This window comes from Cetorhinus maximus, chromosome 7 (assembly GCF_964194155.1).
Source record: "Cetorhinus maximus chromosome 7, sCetMax3.hap1.1, whole genome shotgun sequence".
NCBI lineage: Eukaryota > Metazoa > Chordata > Chondrichthyes > Lamniformes > Cetorhinidae > Cetorhinus > Cetorhinus maximus.
Window position 1 is genome coordinate 90,002,550 of NC_135885.1, and position 17,942 is coordinate 90,020,491.

Here is a 17,942-nt window from a genome sequence, read left to right on the forward strand (position 1 = left end):
CTCAAGAGCCAGGCAATGACCATCACCAACATGAGAAAACCTAACCATCACCCTTTGACATTCAATGGCAAAACTATCGCTGAAACCCCCACTATCAACATCCTGGGGGGGGTTACCATTGACCTGAAACTGAGCTGGACTAGCCGTATAAATACTGTGGCTACAAGAGCAGGTCAGAGACTAGGAATCCTGCAGCGAGTAACTCACCTCCTGACTTCTCAAAGCCTGTCCACCATCTACAAGACACAAGTCAGGAGTGTGATGGAATACACTCCACTTGCCTGGATGAGTGCAGTTCCAACAACACTCAAGAAGCTTGACACCATCCAGGGCAAAGCAGCCCACTTAATTGGTACCCTATCCATAAATATTCACTCTCTGCACCACCGATGCACAGTGGCAGCAGTGTGTACCATCTGCAAGATGCACTACAGGAACTCACCAAGGCTCCTTAGGCAGCACCTTCCAAACCCACAACCGCTACCATCTAGAAGGGCAAGGGCAGCAGACATCTGGGAACACCACCATCTTGAAGCTCTCCTCCAGGCCACTCACCATCCTGACTTGGAAATATATCGCTGTTCCTTCATTGTCGCTGGGTCAAAATCCTGGAACTCCCTAACAGCACTGTGGGTGTACCTACACCATATGGACAGCAGCAATTATAAAGGCAGCTCACCATCACCTTCCCAAGGGCAACTAGGGATTGGCAATAAATGCTGGCCCAGCCAGCGACCCCCATATCCCATGAATGAAAAACAAATTGTAGAAGTGTCAATAAAAATCCTCCCAATTTTGTAATTCAGGTATTTTCTTTACTGGAGGGCTCTTCTACATATTCGAACTATTATTTTTACACTTCTACACCTTACAATAGGCAGTCTGTGACATCTGAAATGTGATAGAAATATCATATATCCACACATTTTGATTCAGTTTTTAAAAATTCATTCAGGGGATATGGGCTTCGCTGGCTGGGCCAGCATTTTTACCCAACCCTATTTGCCCTTGAGAAGGGGGGTGGTTGAATTGCTGCAGTCCATGTGGTGTAGGTATACCCACAGTGCTGTCAGGAAGTGAATTTCAGGATTTTGACCCAGTGACAGTGAAGGAACGGCGATATATTTCCAAGTCAGGATGGTGAGTGGCTTGGACGGCAACTTACAGGTGGTGGTGTTCCCATCCATCTGCTGCCCTTGTCTGTCTAGGTGGTAGTGGTCGTGGGTTTGGAAGGTGCTGTCGAAGGAGCCTTGGTAAATTCCTGCAGTGCATCTTGTAGATGGTACACACTGCTGCTACTATGCATCGGTGGTGGAAGGAGTGAATGTTTGTGGATGTGGTGCCAATCAAGTGGGCTGCTTTGTCCTGGACGGTGTCAAGTTTCTTGAGTGTTGTGGGAGCTGCACTCATCCAGGCAAGTGGAGACTATTCCATCACACTCCTGACCTGTGCCTTGTAGATGGTGGGCAAGCTTTGGGGAGTCAGGAGGTGAGTTACTCGTTGCACGATTCCTAGCCTCTGACCTGTTCTTGTAGCCACAGTATATTTACGGCTAGTCCAGTTCAGTTTCTGGTCAATGGTAACCCCTCAGGATGTTGATAATGGGGGAATTCAGTGATAGTAATGCCATTGAACATCAAGGGGCGATGGTTGGGTTCTCTTTTGTTTGTGATGGTCATTGCCTGACACTTGTGTGGCGCGAGTGGATTGTCCAGGTCTTGCAGGATTTGGGCCCAGACTGCTTCAGTATCTGAGGAGTCATGAGTGGTGCTGAACATTGTGCAATTATCAGCAAACATCCCCACTTCTGATCTTATGTTGGAAGGTAGGTCATTGATGAAGCAGCTGAAGATGGTTGGGCAGAGGACACTACCCTGAGGAATTCCAGCAGTGATGCCTTGGAGCTGAAATGACTAACTTCCAACAACCACAACCATCATCCTTTGTGCTAGGTATGACTCCATAATCAGAGAATCATAAAACTGTAATTAAAACATAAGATCTAAATATACAAAGTGGGTTCCGTCTGGATCACTTAGCTTCTGAGTTCCGCATACAATATTGCTTTGTATTTTTAAATACAACACAAAAGCCAGGATTTTCCATGCCCGCTGGCATCGGATGTGTTTGGTGGTGTGAGCGGACAAAAAGAGAGAAGACCAAAAATCGGTTTCACGATAGCGTGAAGCCAGATTATGATCGTCCATTCCGCCCGCCGATGACGGACCGCATTTCCCGCCATCAGACATCGGGAACCTCATTGTAATACATCGCCATTTCATTATAAGGCCAGCCCACTGGACTATCCCCCCCACCGCTGGGTCGTCTGCCCACGTCGGCTGGAAAACACGCTGGTGCGGAACATGTCTTGACAACTGACGCGCAAAAGTCACGACTTAACACCAGGGACTTTCTCACATCGCGGAAATCCGAGGAGCTGAGGATGCTGGAGCCCGACAGCAATGGGAACGTCCATGGCATGCTGGGTGGATTCTCATGGACATGGCTCTGCTGCAAAGCAAGCTCACAAAGTCAATGGATGATGGTTGATGGGGGTGGGAGAGGAAGGTCTAGGATTGACTGGGAGAGGAAGAAATGTTGGAGGGGTGGGGTTGGCAGGGGGAATGAAGATGTCAGAGGGATGAGGTTTGAAGGGGGGGAATGAAGGTGTTAGGGGGGCGAGCTTGTGGGGGGGAGGGAGTATTGGGGGGAGGAGGGGATAACGGGGGGAAGAGGGATACTGGGGAGGTAGGTGTAAGAGGAGTGGAAGGTATAAGGGAAGGAGTTCAGAGTGGGGAAGGAGTGCGGAGAGGGGAGGGAGTCTGGGGGGAGGAAGGAGTGCAGAGAGAGGAGGAAGTGCGGGGAGGGGAAGGAGTGTGGAGTGGGGAGGGAGAAAGCATGGAGGAAGGAGTTGGGAAGGGGGAAGGGGTAAGGCTGGGGAAAGAAGTGAGACTGGAGGAAGAGGTAAGGCTGAAGGAAAGAGTCGGCGGGGTAGGACTAAGGGTGTCTGAGGGAGTCAGGAAAGGGGAGGGGCTAAGCAGGGGCAGGGGGGAAGGAGATCTGGGGTGGTGGGGGGGGAGAGTTCGGAGCAGGGAAGGGGTTCTGGTGGGGAGAATGGTTGGGGGTGCTGGGGGGCGATGTCCAGGTGAATGTGCGAAGGAGGGGGTCTGATGGGTCCAAAACTGTGTCCTGGGGAGCGAGCTGAGGGTGGACGTGATATGATGAGAATGACCGAGGGCAGAGTGAAGCAGTAGGGTAGGAGGGTGAGGGTTAGGCGGTAGTGGTTGAAGGGACAGTGAGGGTGGGGACTCGGGGGCAGTCACAGACCCTGGGGATGGGAAGGAGGTGGTTGGGGAGGTGAATATAGATGAGGGTGTGATTTTCGGGAAGGAAGAGAATGTGCATGTTCACCTGGGCATCCCCAAAGGAAAAGGGCTGTGATTGGCAGGTCACGGAGGGGAGGTGGAAGGTGATGCCAAGGGGGTCAACTGTGATTGGGGAAAGGAAATGGGTGACTGGGGGAGGGGAAAAGATGGAGGTGCACATGAAAAACCGAATCCAGACCATGCTGTCCAAATCGAAAGTGAAAGAACAGTTGTGGTGGGTGAGATCAGGTGCTGCGTGGGAGTCCATTGAGTAGGCAGAGATGCAGGTCAGCGCAGATGGACAACTAAAAGCAAACCCTGGCAGGCAGCATTGAAAATGCTCAGGACATTGACGTGAGTATAATACATGAAGGATCCGCATGCATGGGAGAGTGCTTGCATGAGGCTCCGAAAGGCCCTGCCACACACACACTTCTCCCTCCAGAATCACTCATTGGCCAGCTGCTCCCTCTGCAGTGACAAAGGATGAGGTTGAGGGGCTCACAGGCAAAAGGGACTCAGAGGGAGTGTTCAGCCTCTGAGATTTCTGAGTGGATGACCCAGCTGCCACTCCTCCTCCCTTTGGGTTCCCCAACCTGACTCCTTGAGAGGAAGGAGCGCCTGGAGGGATGTCGAGGTGCCCAGTTTCCCTCTCACGTTGTCACTGCAGGAACTCACCCATGACTCCCGTGATGGAGCATAGGTCTGCACACATCTCGGCGTTCTACTGGACCAGGGTCTCCATGGCATCTGCCATCCTCCCCATGGAGGACTCTATACACGCACATGTGGGCACCACTTCATCAGAGAGCAGGCAGACGTACTCCTTCAACTCACTTGCCACTCTGTTGAGGGCTTCCGACAGCTCTCTGTGATGCTCCCACGCCTTCTGCTGATTCTCCAGGATGAGTTGGAAGGCCAAATCTAGAGGCTCATCATCTGACTCAGACTCACAGATGCCTGATCCCTAGTGGTCCACGTGCCAGCGATCTCGCACAAACCTGCCCCCTGCTGCTGCAGACATGTGTCCGTGCTGTGACCACCAGATTGTGAACCCGAGTCTGCTCTAGATCTAGGTCCCACCAAGGTGTGTGTCTCTGTGCTGGTGCAGGGTGTGGGTAAGCGCTGTGATGGGTCTTCCAGCTGTTTATTTCCAACTCTTCAATGTAGGAGGTGTCCTCTTGGCTGGAGGTGAGGACGTGGATGGAGCTGAGGGAATGGCTGGCTGCAGGTGTCGGTCACTTGGCAGGGCTCCCTATGAACCAAAGTAGAGATAAATAATACATGGCATTAGAGTCAAAAGCAGGAGGGAGAGCACCCACATTTGCATTGAGAGAGGGATGATGTGGTGCAGGATCCTCACGAAAGTGTTCACCGCCCAATTCGCCGTCACCACAGGCCTCAGCAGTCAGTGCAATGGCACACTCTTCAAAGTGAATGAGGGGCCTAATGTGGACCATTCCACCTTCCGGTCTGGGACCTCTCCCTGATGATGTGAGCAGGCTTCTCCTGCATTAAAACAGATGGAGAGAGTGTGAGCAGGACACATGGCGCAGCGTGGAATGGTTGTGTTATGAGTGGAAACATGGGCAGGAGGACACAAGCTCGAGAGCGTTGCGATAAGCAGGTGGGTTGTTCTATTCCTTGAATAGAAATTAGGGGGAGAGTGGAAATAGGGATCTGAACAGTTTCAGAACATGATGGAGATGTGAGAGAGTTAGTGGTGTTGTGCCTTGAGGTGTGAGATCCCTGTGGCTGGGTGATGGGTTTGTGAGTGCAAGAGTTGAGAGTGATGAGAAGAGTGAATTGCCTTGGCGGAACGGATGAGACCACTCATCCTTTTTTGGCACTGGGTGGCCGTCCGTTTTTGCAGGGCATTGGCACTGACCACCGCCTCCCAAGCTGGATCAATGATGTTGCTGCCCATTCTGCGGCCAGAGCAGGGGTAAAGGACATCACGACGAGCCTCCACTATGTCCAAAAGGTGCTGGAGGGGTGCAGCATCAAACCTGGGAGCTGCAGTCTTTTTGCCTTTTGGGGCCATCCTTTCTTCTTTGCAGTTGTCGTGGATTGGAAGCATTTGAGATGTGCGCATGGCTGGGCTTTAAAAATGGCCCCCAGTGTGATGAAGCAGTGAGGTGATGGTGTAGCGGGAGAAAGAGACCCCTCTCACCATGGAAATGGCATGTTTCCTGGGAATGCATAATTAATGAGGCGGGTTTGAGGCGAAAAGGCGTGAAAAGCCGCCATTGCGGCTGGCAGGTAAAACATCGTTTCACCTGCCCGCTACTGCACTTATTGCAAATCTGGGACGATTCCGCCCAAAGTCTTCTCTGCAATGCAGGAGTATTGGTTGTTCAAGTTTATGGGTGCACAAGTGGTTGCTGCCACTATCTATGGCATTTGCCAGCATGACACTTCCTCTGAATATAGCAGAATTTACACCAGGCTTGAGAGAAGGTTAAGCTTGTGGAGAGTAAAATTATCAAGCTGGTTTCAAACACAAACCATGCTATAACACTATAGATTTTGTTCTCAATTATTTAACGTTTTAGGGTGTTTATTATGTGAGAAACTAAGATGGATACTACACATGTCAACACTTACAAGGGTTATGAGATATTCCTTTGCACTGCAGATACAGCTAGATGTTGGGCTTTAAATTACGATACATTGCATATTCTTCCCTGTGCTTTAAATTTTCTGTTTCTGCCCCACTGCTCTTTTGCCGCATTTTATACCTTTTTCTTGTTAATTTCTATACCTGAGCATTCTTTGAAATTACTTTTCTTTTTCTAATCGACCTCCTTTTATCTGTACCCCCAGTAACATAGAAGAAAGTCTCATTTGTAACTCATGCTCTAGAGAATTGAATTCCAGAATATAATCAACAAAGTAACTCTGAATGACATCTAATGCTTGTTGAGTTTGAGAAAAGTAACTGTATTTACACTTGGCGGATAATAAATTATTCAATTTACAGTCCATCACAAGTAATAAATTATTCCACTCAGATAATTAATGTATCCATATATACAATCTTTGAGACAATTATTCTGCATTTACTATTTCTCATGGCGATCCCCAGCTTGGAATGTGGGTGAGGCACAGGCCCGCCAGCATTGGGCTGTCTCTCCAGGTGACCTTTCTAGGCCCAAGCTTGGTGTTGCAGGTGGGTTGTTCTATTCCTTGAATAGAAATTAGGAGGAGAGTGGAAATAAGGATCTGAACAGCTTCAGACAACCTCAAAGTGTAGAGCTGTGGATTTATGTGGCTCTACCTGTCAAAGCTGAGAGGGCACTGAATCAGAAGAGTGAGAGGAGCAGGCAGAGCTGAAGGCGTGAACAACAGACATAGAAAGGTGTGAGGGCTGTGGCCAAGCTCAAAGCAGATGGTAGGAAGAGTGCATAAAAAGTCAACATTCAACCAAGAAAGAATCATATGGTATTCAGGGTGAGAATGTGGATTTAAAAATTTGATATTTTCATCTCAACATATAAGTAAAAAGTCAGATGTGCATTTATATAGCACCTTTCACAACCATCAGATGGCAATGTAGGAAATACAGCAGTCAATTTGCACGCAGCAAGCTCCCACAAATAGCAATGTGATGATGACCAGATAATCAGTTTATATGATGTTGATTGAAAGATAAAGATTGGTCAAACCACCTCTACAAAATAACTGTAAGATTTACCTGTGTAATAAACATTATCCAGAATGAAAGAAACTGTCATGGCAGTTTATATATAACACAAACTTATTTTAGTTAAATATTAATTTGTGATCATTTATGTGATTAACCTTATCAATAGTGGTACCAAACCCATGTTTCTGCAGTCCAATGAGTCAAATCACTTCATTTCTATAATCATTTCTATGCTTTTGCAGAACAAAACTTAATGGGCAAGAATTTACTGTCAATAAAAGAGTGAGGATAACGGTGCTCATTATTGAATATACACAAATTAGACAGCAACTTCAGGCAAGTGCAGATACACAATTAAAGTGAAAATCCAGAAGTTGCTATCCAAGATGCCCTACTCCCCCAAAAGCTGTGTGTAAATAGCATCTTGCCGTCTGGCTCTCGGTTCAAATGTATTGAACAGTGTGAAGTTCCTGTAATTACACATCATAGATGTGGGCTCAACTTCACCACAGAAAGAAAGAGATTGTGTATTTTTGTCTGTCCTCATTTTAATGACATGGTGAGTTTTAATTACTATGAAAAAATCTCTCTGGCACTGAAAATTAACAATGACAAGTGTGAAATTTTATTCCTTCAGACTTCAATTGTTGTTAATAATTATTTAAAAATATTATAACTATATTTTTTAGAAATACTTCCTTTCCAAATCTTTTTTCTCTTTTAATCAATCTTCTTTTACTTTGTTTTCTAGATCTGATCTGACATTGAATTCAATATGCAAACTTGCACTTTCTGCTTCAGACTCCGCTATTAATTAACAACACTTCAACCTGATTGGTAAAGGAGAGACACATTTGTTTGTCCTGTTCACGCAGGCCCCAGGTACCCTGTAGATTGGCTAACTCTAAATTACAGTAATTTCCAGTGCAAAAGCTTATAGCAATTAAATGGGGAAGGGAAAATCTTACAAACAGCAAGTTCCATTCATCTGCTGACTAAAATGAATTAATAGTACAATTTTTTGCATAATAATGATCACATTAAAAAGAATGGAAGCTGACTTCATGTTACTCTCGGCATATTCAACTTATTATAGTTATTTGAGGAAGTAACATGTGCTGTGGATAAAGGGGAGCCAGTGGATGTACTGTACTTAGATTTCCAGAAGGCATTTGATAAAGAGCCATATCAAAGATTATTGCAGAAAATAAAAGCTCATGGTATGGAGGTAACATATTGGCATGGTTAGAACACTGGCTGGCTAACCGGAAGCAGAGAGTAGGCATAAATGGGTCTTTTTCAGGTTGGCAAGATGTAACGGGTGGTGTGCCACAGGGATCAGTGCTGGGAACTCAACTGTTTACAATTTATATAAAAGACTTGGTTGAAGGGATGGATGGGATGGTTGCCAAATTTGCTGATGACACAAAGATACGCAGGAAAGTAATTTGTGAAGAGGACATAAGGAAGCTACAAAAAGATATAGATAGGTTAAATGAGTGGGCATGTGGGAAAATGGGAAATGTGGGAAAATGTGAAATTGTCCATTTTGGCAGGAAGAATAAAAGTGAGGCACATTATCTAAATGGTGAGAGATTGCAGAGCTCTGAGATGCAGAGGGATCTGGGTGTCTTAGTGCATGAATCGCAAAAGGCTAGTACGCAGGTACAGCAAGTAATTAGGAAAGCCAATGGACTGTTATCATTTATTGCGAGGGGAATTGAATACAAAAGTAGGGAGGTTATGCTTCAGTTATATAGAGCACTAATGAGACCACATCTGGAAACCGTATTGGTCATCTTATTTAAGGATGTAAATGCGTGAGAAACAGTTCAGAGAAAGTTTACCAGACTCATACCTGGAATGGGTGGGTTGTCTTATGAGGAAAGGTTGGACAGGCTAGGCTTGTATCTGTTGGAGTTTAGAAGAGTAAGAGGTGACTTGATTGAAACATATAAGATCGTGAGGGGACTTGACAGGGTAGATGTGGAGAGGATGTTTCCTCTTGTGGAAGAATCTAAAAATAGGAGTCACTGTTTAAAAATAAGGGGTTGCCCATTTAAAACAAAGATGAGAAGTATTTTTTTCTCTCAGAGGGTCGTGAGTCTTTGGAACTCTCTACCTGAAAAGCCAGTGGGAGCAGAGTCTCTAAATGTTTTTAAGGCAAAAATGGATAGATTCTTGGTAAGCAAGGGGGTGATGGGTTATCGGGAGTAGGGGGGATGCAGATTTGAGGTTACTACGAGATCAGCCTTGACCTTATTAAATGACGGAGCAGACACGAGGGGCCAAATGGGCGCCTCCTGTTCCTTATTCGTAAGCTCAGGGCTAATGCAGATTTCCAGTCAATGGACAATATTAATACATTGTAAGAACACTGTTTTGACTAAAAATCTGGAACATCTTTCAGAAACGCCTTCTATGAGAATAGATTCAGCATTACTGTTAAATCCGTAGACAAAATCAAACAGAAATACCTTATTATCTTTTATTGTGTAATGGCACAGACTTTGTCTTTGGCCAAATCTTTTTGCAATTTCTACAGCAATTCTGTCTGGATCGACAAAAGGAAAATGAGCCAAATCTCGCTGTATCTGTGGAAAAGACTGAGGACAGTGCATGTCCTTGTACCACTTGGTTCCATCATCTTGTGGACAGTCACAGGACTCATGGTACACATGGCCTGTAAGGACAAAAATGCATTCATTGTTACCATTAACTTCCCGAATAAAATCTTAACACAAAATCACAACTCACCAAAATAATAATTAAACAGGAAGCCCCTATTAATCCATGCATTTGTTCTGAGTGCAATCTTATTTTAGTTTTTGATTACAGTAGGCCCCTGCTTTAAGTTGCCCCGCTTTAAGCTGTTTTGTAAGTTGCGCAGTTTTTAGGGCCAGAATTCCCAATTTACATCTTCAGTTCTGAATTAATGTCATTTTACATTGTTGTCATGGGTCATTGCTCTGCGCTGTTTTGCATCATTTCACATCGCTGTTTCGCGAAGTCACTCAATGTCATTTTGCGTCCTTTCATGTCTCTGTTTCTTGTTGGTTTGACCGGGTCCTATGATTTGATTGGCCCCATTCTGAATTGAGCGCAAGGAAAGTCATTCGATTGCACCAAAAGAATTTGCAATTTTTTTCCTCAAAACCTCAGAAACAAACTTTTCCTAGGATAATATCCAATCGAAGAGAGGTTTTTTTTTGCCAGGAAGATGTTATGAACATATGAATTAGGAGCAGGAATGGGCCACTCAGCCCCTCGAGCCTGATCCACCATTCAATAAGATCGTGGCTGATCCAATTGTAATCTTAGCTCCAAATCCCCGCCTACCCCCGATAACCTTTCACCTCCTTGCTTATCAAGAATCTACCTACCTCTGCCTTAAAAATATTCAAAGACTCTGGTTCCACCACCTTTGAGGGAGAGAATTCCAAAGACTCATGGTCTTCTGAAAGAAAAAATTTCTCCTCATCTCTGTCTTAAATGGGCGACTCCTTATTTTTAAACTGTGACCCCTAGTTCTAGATTCTCCCACAAGAGGAAACATCCTCGCCGCATCTACCCTGTCAAGTCCCCTGAGGATCTTATATGCAGGGTAAAATTAAAAACAAAATTAAGAAAGCAAAGTGAATGCATGGAAAAAAACAGATAGTATATATTTATTCAGTAAAATATGCAAGATACAGTAATACGTTAACTGGACTAAATCTCCCAGGTTTATGTACTGATTCAACTGGATGACATCAGATTTAAAATTAAAACACACTTTTTAAAAATATGTCTTGACTGTTCTCTCTTAATCACAAGTTCACAAGTTGAGAGTTGACATGATTCATATTCTGGTTTTGATTCATCTCACAGCAGCACATTTACAGAGCAAGATAGATGGGAATCAATGTGCAGTTCTCCCTTTGTTGGATATAAATTATCCAACATTCGAGGAACCACCAATGAATAATTTCATTGTAACCTATGTGTCTCACCAGACTGGAAATATTGCAAGATTGCTACTGCTTTAAGAAGGAAGTCCCTCCAAGGTCCCTACCATGTTCTGGGGCTATATGTAAAGACATGCAGAAAAGATTTTCCACGGGAAGAATTTCTGGCTCAATGAGTGGGGGCGGGCCCGCTCGTCAAGGCGTAAAATGACACGGGGTGACGTCGGGCATGCGTCCCGACGTCACCAAGCATCATTTACATTTTCAGCTTGGCGGGTGCACAGCCGAGTTGGCTGCGCGCCTGCCGAACTGTGAAAGGCCTGTAAAGGCCATTAATTAACTAATTAACCGTATTGAGAAAGCTGCCCGTCCAACCTTAAGGTTGACAGGCAGGCGAAGAGCCCAGGCGGCCTTCGCATTTTTCATGGTACCTCATCCATGGGCGGGATGAGGTTTCATGAAAGATTTTGAAATCATGGAAAAATTTTAAATAAAATTAGTACACATGTCCCAGCTCATGTGACAATTTCACATGAGGGGACATGGTGTAAAGATTTTTTTTTATCCTTTATTAAACTTTAGAAGCTTTAAACTAATCTCCCTGAGGCACCTCTGTCTCAGGGACATTTCTGCACTCTTTCGCGCGCACTCCAGCTAAGGGAACCCTCCACCCCCCTCCCGCACAGTGAGCGGGCATGCATCACGCTGCAATTAAGGCCCGCCCACATAAAGTGGCGGAGTGGACCCGATCGGGGGCGCCGATCGGGTCTGCGCCCACCTGCGCCCGCCCCTGCACAACTCCCCCGACGGGGGGGGAAATTCTACCCCATGATTCTAGATGTTACAGAATTTGTGTAGGGCATCCAAATAAGGATGTGTTGCCAGGTCCATAAGATGTATTAGTCTTTATACTGGGTTAAAGTGCGACTATATAAATGACAGTACAGCACAAGGCTTGCTCTCCCTAAGCCAGAACAAAAAAGTGTGATGAAAGCACCTTGAGGATGTGCAAAACTAAATGACTAGATTTTTTTCTCTTCCTCTCTGTTAGGAATTACCTGTCCTCTTAAGATATGTAAACTTCATTTTCTGCTTTTCCAGCACTGCTTACTGTGCCTTGGCTTCTCTTAAGCCTCTATCTACCTGCGAGGATCTTGAACAACTTCCAGGAAGCATACAACTGTGGACTGATTAGGATGGTGCACCTGATTTTCCCTCCACTCAGTGCATCCCTAGAATTGAATAGCTGACATGTGCAGTACACTTACACAACTGTTTGTAGGTGCAAATTTGCATCTTATTACTTCATGCCTGGAATGTTTTTGTACTGTGTAAAATTTGTGCTTTGACTCAAAGAATACTTCAGTTTGTCTGGACTGGGAAGAGCTAATGATCCACAAAGTATGATAGATAAATCCTTCTCCTAAAAATGCCTGCTCATTATGGTGCTGCAGCACCTAAAATTTGATTCTCCCAGTTCCTCAGCTTGCACCGCAGAGAACTTGCAACTTGGCAAGACTGCGCACCAAGCTTCACATACCTTGGATCAACAATTACCAGCAGCCCATCCCTTGATGCCGAAATCAACGTCAGGATTCCGAAGGCCACAGCTGCCATGTCAAAGTTTACAAGTCCAATGTTGACCAGCAGGAAAATAACCAAAAATACAAAGTTACTTGTGTACCAGATTTACAACAGCGAGGCTTGGACAACTTATGCAAGCCTAGAAAAGTGGCTGAACAGCTTCCACCTTTGCTGCCTCAGACAAATATTGGGCATCTCCTGGCAAGACAGAGTGCTAAATATGAAAGTACACCAGTGTGCAGAGATCCCCAGTATGTTTGCCCTCTTAAGTCAGCTGCGACTCCATTGGCTGGGTCATCTGAGCTGAATGGATGACAGCCGCACCCCCAAAGGTATGTTCTATGACGAGCTTGCTATTGGCATGAGACTAAAGGTCGCCCATGTCTGTGATACAAGGCTGTCTGCAAGCGGGACTTTAAGTTGACCAGGATCAGAGTCAGTGCAGGGGAAGTCCTCACTGTTGACCAGAGTGCCTGGAGACAAGCATTCAGGAAGGGCATGGAAAAATGCAGGGGACAAAAGAAATGACCAGATGGCAGAAAAGAGAGCCTGCTGTAAGGAAAAAAACATCAATCAACCACGGGCCAATGCTATTCATCTCTGCCAGCTGCAGAAGGAACTGCCACTCATAAATCGGCCTCTACAGCCAGAACAGATGATGTTCAATATAGAAGTGACATACACCCTGCGCACAGTCCATCGTCTCCTGAGACAGACGGTTGTCAGTAATAAGTATATAGTAATAATGACCACAGAGAAACACTTACGCTCCAACCAACTCTGCTTCACAAATTGCTGTACATTTTGCTTTTACAATAAAATATATTATAAAAATAAGGTTAGAACACATGGCTTTAAAACAATGAATGTTTAAATCAGGTTGCCTTGTCACGTTATCTGACTCTACTTCACCTTAACATTGTACTTGGACTCGACTCCCATGTAAAACACCACAGGAGATCAACCATAACTAATTATATACTTATAACTGCAGTTAATACAATTCAAAGGGGCCGTGTGCTTTACTTGGCAAATATGATGAATTAGTTACTTGCACTGTGCAATCTACCAATTAGATATCAGCAAAAAATATATAAATTGAAATCTTCAGCAGAGTACTGTTCCTGTAATACAGTTGGTATTTAGGGATATGGTAAAATAACATAATGGTAAGAGCAACAGGACAGCTGTGCCTTCGGTGAACATCAAGGCCAACAGTCTATCTACTTAACCAATGAGATTTAAAGATTTAGAAAGAAACTGAAAAATGACAGAGTAGGAGGATAAATTGGAGTCAAATCAGGTTGGAAAGAGAAATAAAGGCAGGGAAATAAAAACTGGATGAAGAGAGAAGAGAAAATAAACAGATAGGAAAAGTTTTTAAAAAAATTAAAGCACATCATGACAACACGTTCTCATTCATCTGCAAATAGTTCCACCTCCAAGCAGCAAGAATGACTCAAGGTGCCTTACTTACACCTTTCTCCTCCCTTTATTGGGAAAGTATCTAATTTACTACAAAGTTTATTTCGTGATAATCAATACTGTCGTAGGTTTCCATTCAGTATTTGCTCGAGGTGGTCCACTGTGATCAGGAGTTGAACATAACAGAAGTCAAAAAGCACAAGCTTGGCTGCAGTTCTTCCACAGTACAATGTGTCGAATCTTGCTGGAAAAATAGTGGTGTGTTAATACCACGCATTAACATGGGTGCCCAAATTGGCCAGCAATTTCAGGAGTTTAGGAGAGATGTTTTGAATTGCAAACCTCCAGAACTTGCTGAACGATTCATGCTGTTCTGTTGTTTGCTTCACACAAATGGCATCTCACCCTTAGCCTTCCCAATATTGTTAAGAACTTGCTGGATTTGCACATTGATTACCCACTAAACTTGTTGCAGAAAGTCAGGGCCAGTGACTATGAGCATGTGTACCCTTTTGCAATGCCAATCAACATCTCTGGCCCAGAAAGGGAACAATTTAAACAGTTTAACTCATTCCAGCATGTAGTAAATTGTTATTAGAAGTTTTAAAAATGCCAATTTAAAATTTTTAAAAAACTTTTCCTAGCTATCTTTTTTTCTGAACCCTTAAATCGCATTGGTTAAGGAGCCAGACTGTTGGTCCTGCTGTTCAGTGAAGTTCCAGATGTTCCATTGCCCTCGTCATGCTGTTATCACCTTGCCATTATCAGTTTGCATTTCTAGCAAGTTACTGTGCAAAAACTGTTCAAGCTAAAAACGCAGGAAAAGGTCAAACAGCATACCCTGCAAGATATTTGCTCCAGCAAGATTTGGCCCAGTGTATTTGTATATCAACACATTACAACACGCACACACTAAACACACTGTGGTGTTTCATGGTAATTATATAGAAAAATGACAAGTACCTTTTAAAACATATGGTGACTGAGCAACATGTTCATCTTGGAATTTAACTTCAATTACCAGGCCTCTGTAGCTTGAATACATTCGGTATCTGACAAGGAATGATCCATCCTTCCGGTCCAATACTTGTACCCAAATCCTAGTGAATTGTTCGCCAGGGGAATAAATGTTCACTGTAAACAGATTTTCACCTGGTGAAGAAGTAAAGCTATTGGGAAAGAAGAACAATTAATGCAAGTAACAATGCAAATGTATATAATAATGCATAGGAAAGAACACATTACAGAGGTATGTATTCCAATACAGGTTTTCAATAGCCACAAAGACAAATATAAAAATCAAAAAATTCAAAACACAACAGCATATCAATTTCCTGATCTTTAAAAGGAATGGTATTTTTAAAAAAACTTTTCATTAAAATCTCCAAAATGACAGTACTATTTGTAATCAACCCCAGCGTATTTTTCCCATTTTGAATAATAATTTGAAGTTTGCTGCATGCAGCAACATTTTCAGTCTTTAAAAAAGCATAGGTGGAATAGCAGACACTGATGGCAGTCTGTTAATGTGTAGCAATACCTATACTATAGGATTAGTAATTACAATGAAATTGATACAAAGTTTATTGAGTGATATTCAATACTGTAGTATTAGAAAAAATAATGCCATTAGTATATGCAAGAATCTAATTTAGGCATCCTAACATGAGAATATGCCATCTATTAACACTCCAACATGAACAAATCATAATATTTTTCTAACAATGCTAAGTAGTTAACAAATTATCGATTTTAAAATCACAAGAAAACAATAAGGCAATCATTCCCCAATAACAAAAAACTGCACAAATCCAGTTAGATTTTTGGTTAACTGCTACAGAAATAAAAGGACAAATAATCTGGTGTCAGTTTTGGCTCAACGATACCACCCTCACCTTCCAGGATTTAAGCATATAATGTTGGCTAACACTCCAACACTGCTCTGAGGGAGCACTGCACTGTTGCAATGTGTTGCCAGTTTGTCCTCTCAGGTAGACATAAAAGATCCTAATTCGTCATTTGAATAGTAGGGGAATTCTGCTGGTGTCTTGGCCAATATTCACCTCTCAACAAATGCCACTAAACCAGTTTAATTGGACATTTATCTGATTGCTGCTTATGGAACGTTGCTGTTCTTAAATTGACTGTTGCATGATCCCTACATTATAACAGTGGCTACACTTCGAAAGGAATTTATTGGCTTTAAAGTGCTTGAGGAAGTCCTAAGTCATGAAAGACACTACATAAATGCAAACTTTTTCTTTACTTGAAAAAAGCACTGGAGGGCTGGGACTGGACCTTAGCTTGAGTCACCAGCTTTACAAGAGGAAGGAGAAAATTGGGGGTGGGGGAAGGGAGAGAATCCACAGATAACATGATGACAAATATATGGATGGTGCCCAGACATTGAAAGACAATTTTGCTTTAATGTTCTATTCTTTACTAATTATAATTATTGTCCTTGCCTTACAAATAAACTGTTTTCAGTTTCTGCAGTCGCTTCTCACTAGAATTGAACCACTCATTCTCCCAAGTAACAAAATGTTTAGAAATACAAGAATTTGGTTGAGTTCATTTCAATACAACTACTGGATTTATTTTTAAGCCTGAGATTTATTTCTTTGCTTTTCCAAGCTTTCTGTCCTATCCTCTTCTTGGGTTTCCACAATTTAACTGACAGAATGGACCATTTAAATCTTTTCCAACAACTGTGTAACTCTGAGTACATTCACAGTTCTTGACTTTTTTTTTTCCGGGAGTGGGACATGAACCCACAACCTTCTGACTCAAAGGCGAGGGTGCTATGAACTGATCCACAGCTGACACCTCAGACCATTTAAGGTGTACAAATTTGCATTCAAGGATGACTACTTTCTCTCATCCAATGAAGAACACCTGTTTCAGCTTGATACCTTCCCACAAATAGGGAACTCAGCATGGAGGAGATTGAAGAACAAACCTGCGCCATCAATAGGTTGTCTGACTTGCTAATTAAGGTCTTTACTCAGTCATGCAAGACACTAGGTGTGGAACAAACTTTTAACAGTTTTGGTAAAATACAGGAGTTTTTGTGGGATCTTGGATAACTGCAAATCCACTACCATATTTGAACCTAAACTGATATACATGAAGGGAATTTTGGATCTGGAGACTCCAACTGTTTTGATGTCTGGTCACCAAAAGACAAACAAAACTTCAAACCTTTGCTACAGTGAGTGGTGGACTTTAATTTACTTCAAAATGGATTTTTACCTCTTGTCAAGGGTTAATCCCAGACTGTTAGTTAAAGCATTATTGGAAGAATGCACTCAAATAAGCCAATCTTCATTCTGAAAGGTGTTATTGTAATATAAATCATGGCTGCAAATCATACTGCGTGATTGTTTGGCTAATTATGTACTGTTTACTGAGTGGTGAGGTGGTGGTGTAATGGTGTTATCACTGGACTAGTATTCCAGAGACCCCATGGTAATGTTCCTGGGACCCAGGTTTGAATCCCACCACAGCAGATGGTGAAATTTGAATCAAATAAAAATCTGGAATTAAAAGTCTGATAATGACTATGAAACCATTGGCAATTGTTGTAAAAACCCATCTGGTTCTCTAATGCCCATTAGGAAACAAATCTGCTGTCCTTATCTGGTCTGGCCTACATGTGACTCCAGACCCACAGCAATGTGGTTGACTCTTAAATTCACTCTGAACAAGGGCAATTAGGGATGGGTAATAAATGCTGGTATAGCCAGTGACACCTACATCCCATGAATGAATAATAAAAAAAAGTTCTAAAGATTATTAACTTACTCACACACTGGTTTGTCTTATTGCAAGTCAAGATATTCGGTTTGACTTATAAACAATGCTTTTACAGGATTATAGTAATTTTTATATTGGTGACTGTGAAAACAATCATCTTAGTTTACTCCTTTTTAGATACACATTCTGAATTGGAAACCCTTGTTTCTCAAACCA

The 17,942-nt window shown here is 43.2% G+C and overlaps 1 protein-coding gene across 4 annotated transcripts in view; it reads right to left on the reverse strand.

Moving 5' to 3' along the window:
- Positions 1-17,942, reverse strand: part of poglut2 (protein O-glucosyltransferase 2) — a 124,686-nt gene that overhangs the window by 105,414 nt on the left and 1,330 nt on the right. For 3 of the 4 annotated variants that reach the window (XM_078545853.1, XM_078545852.1, XM_078545851.1), the window contains exons 2-3: positions 14,934-15,139; positions 9,492-9,697 (exon numbers count right to left, since the gene is read on the reverse strand). In XM_078545853.1, the coding sequence (XP_078401979.1) occupies positions 9,492-9,697; positions 14,934-15,015 (288 nt within the window). In that variant the 5' untranslated portion in view covers positions 15,016-15,139. Of the gene's footprint in view, positions 1-9,491; positions 9,698-12,501; positions 12,572-14,933; positions 15,140-17,942 lie in introns of all 4 variants that reach the window. The other variant, XM_078545854.1, reaches the window with a different exon arrangement.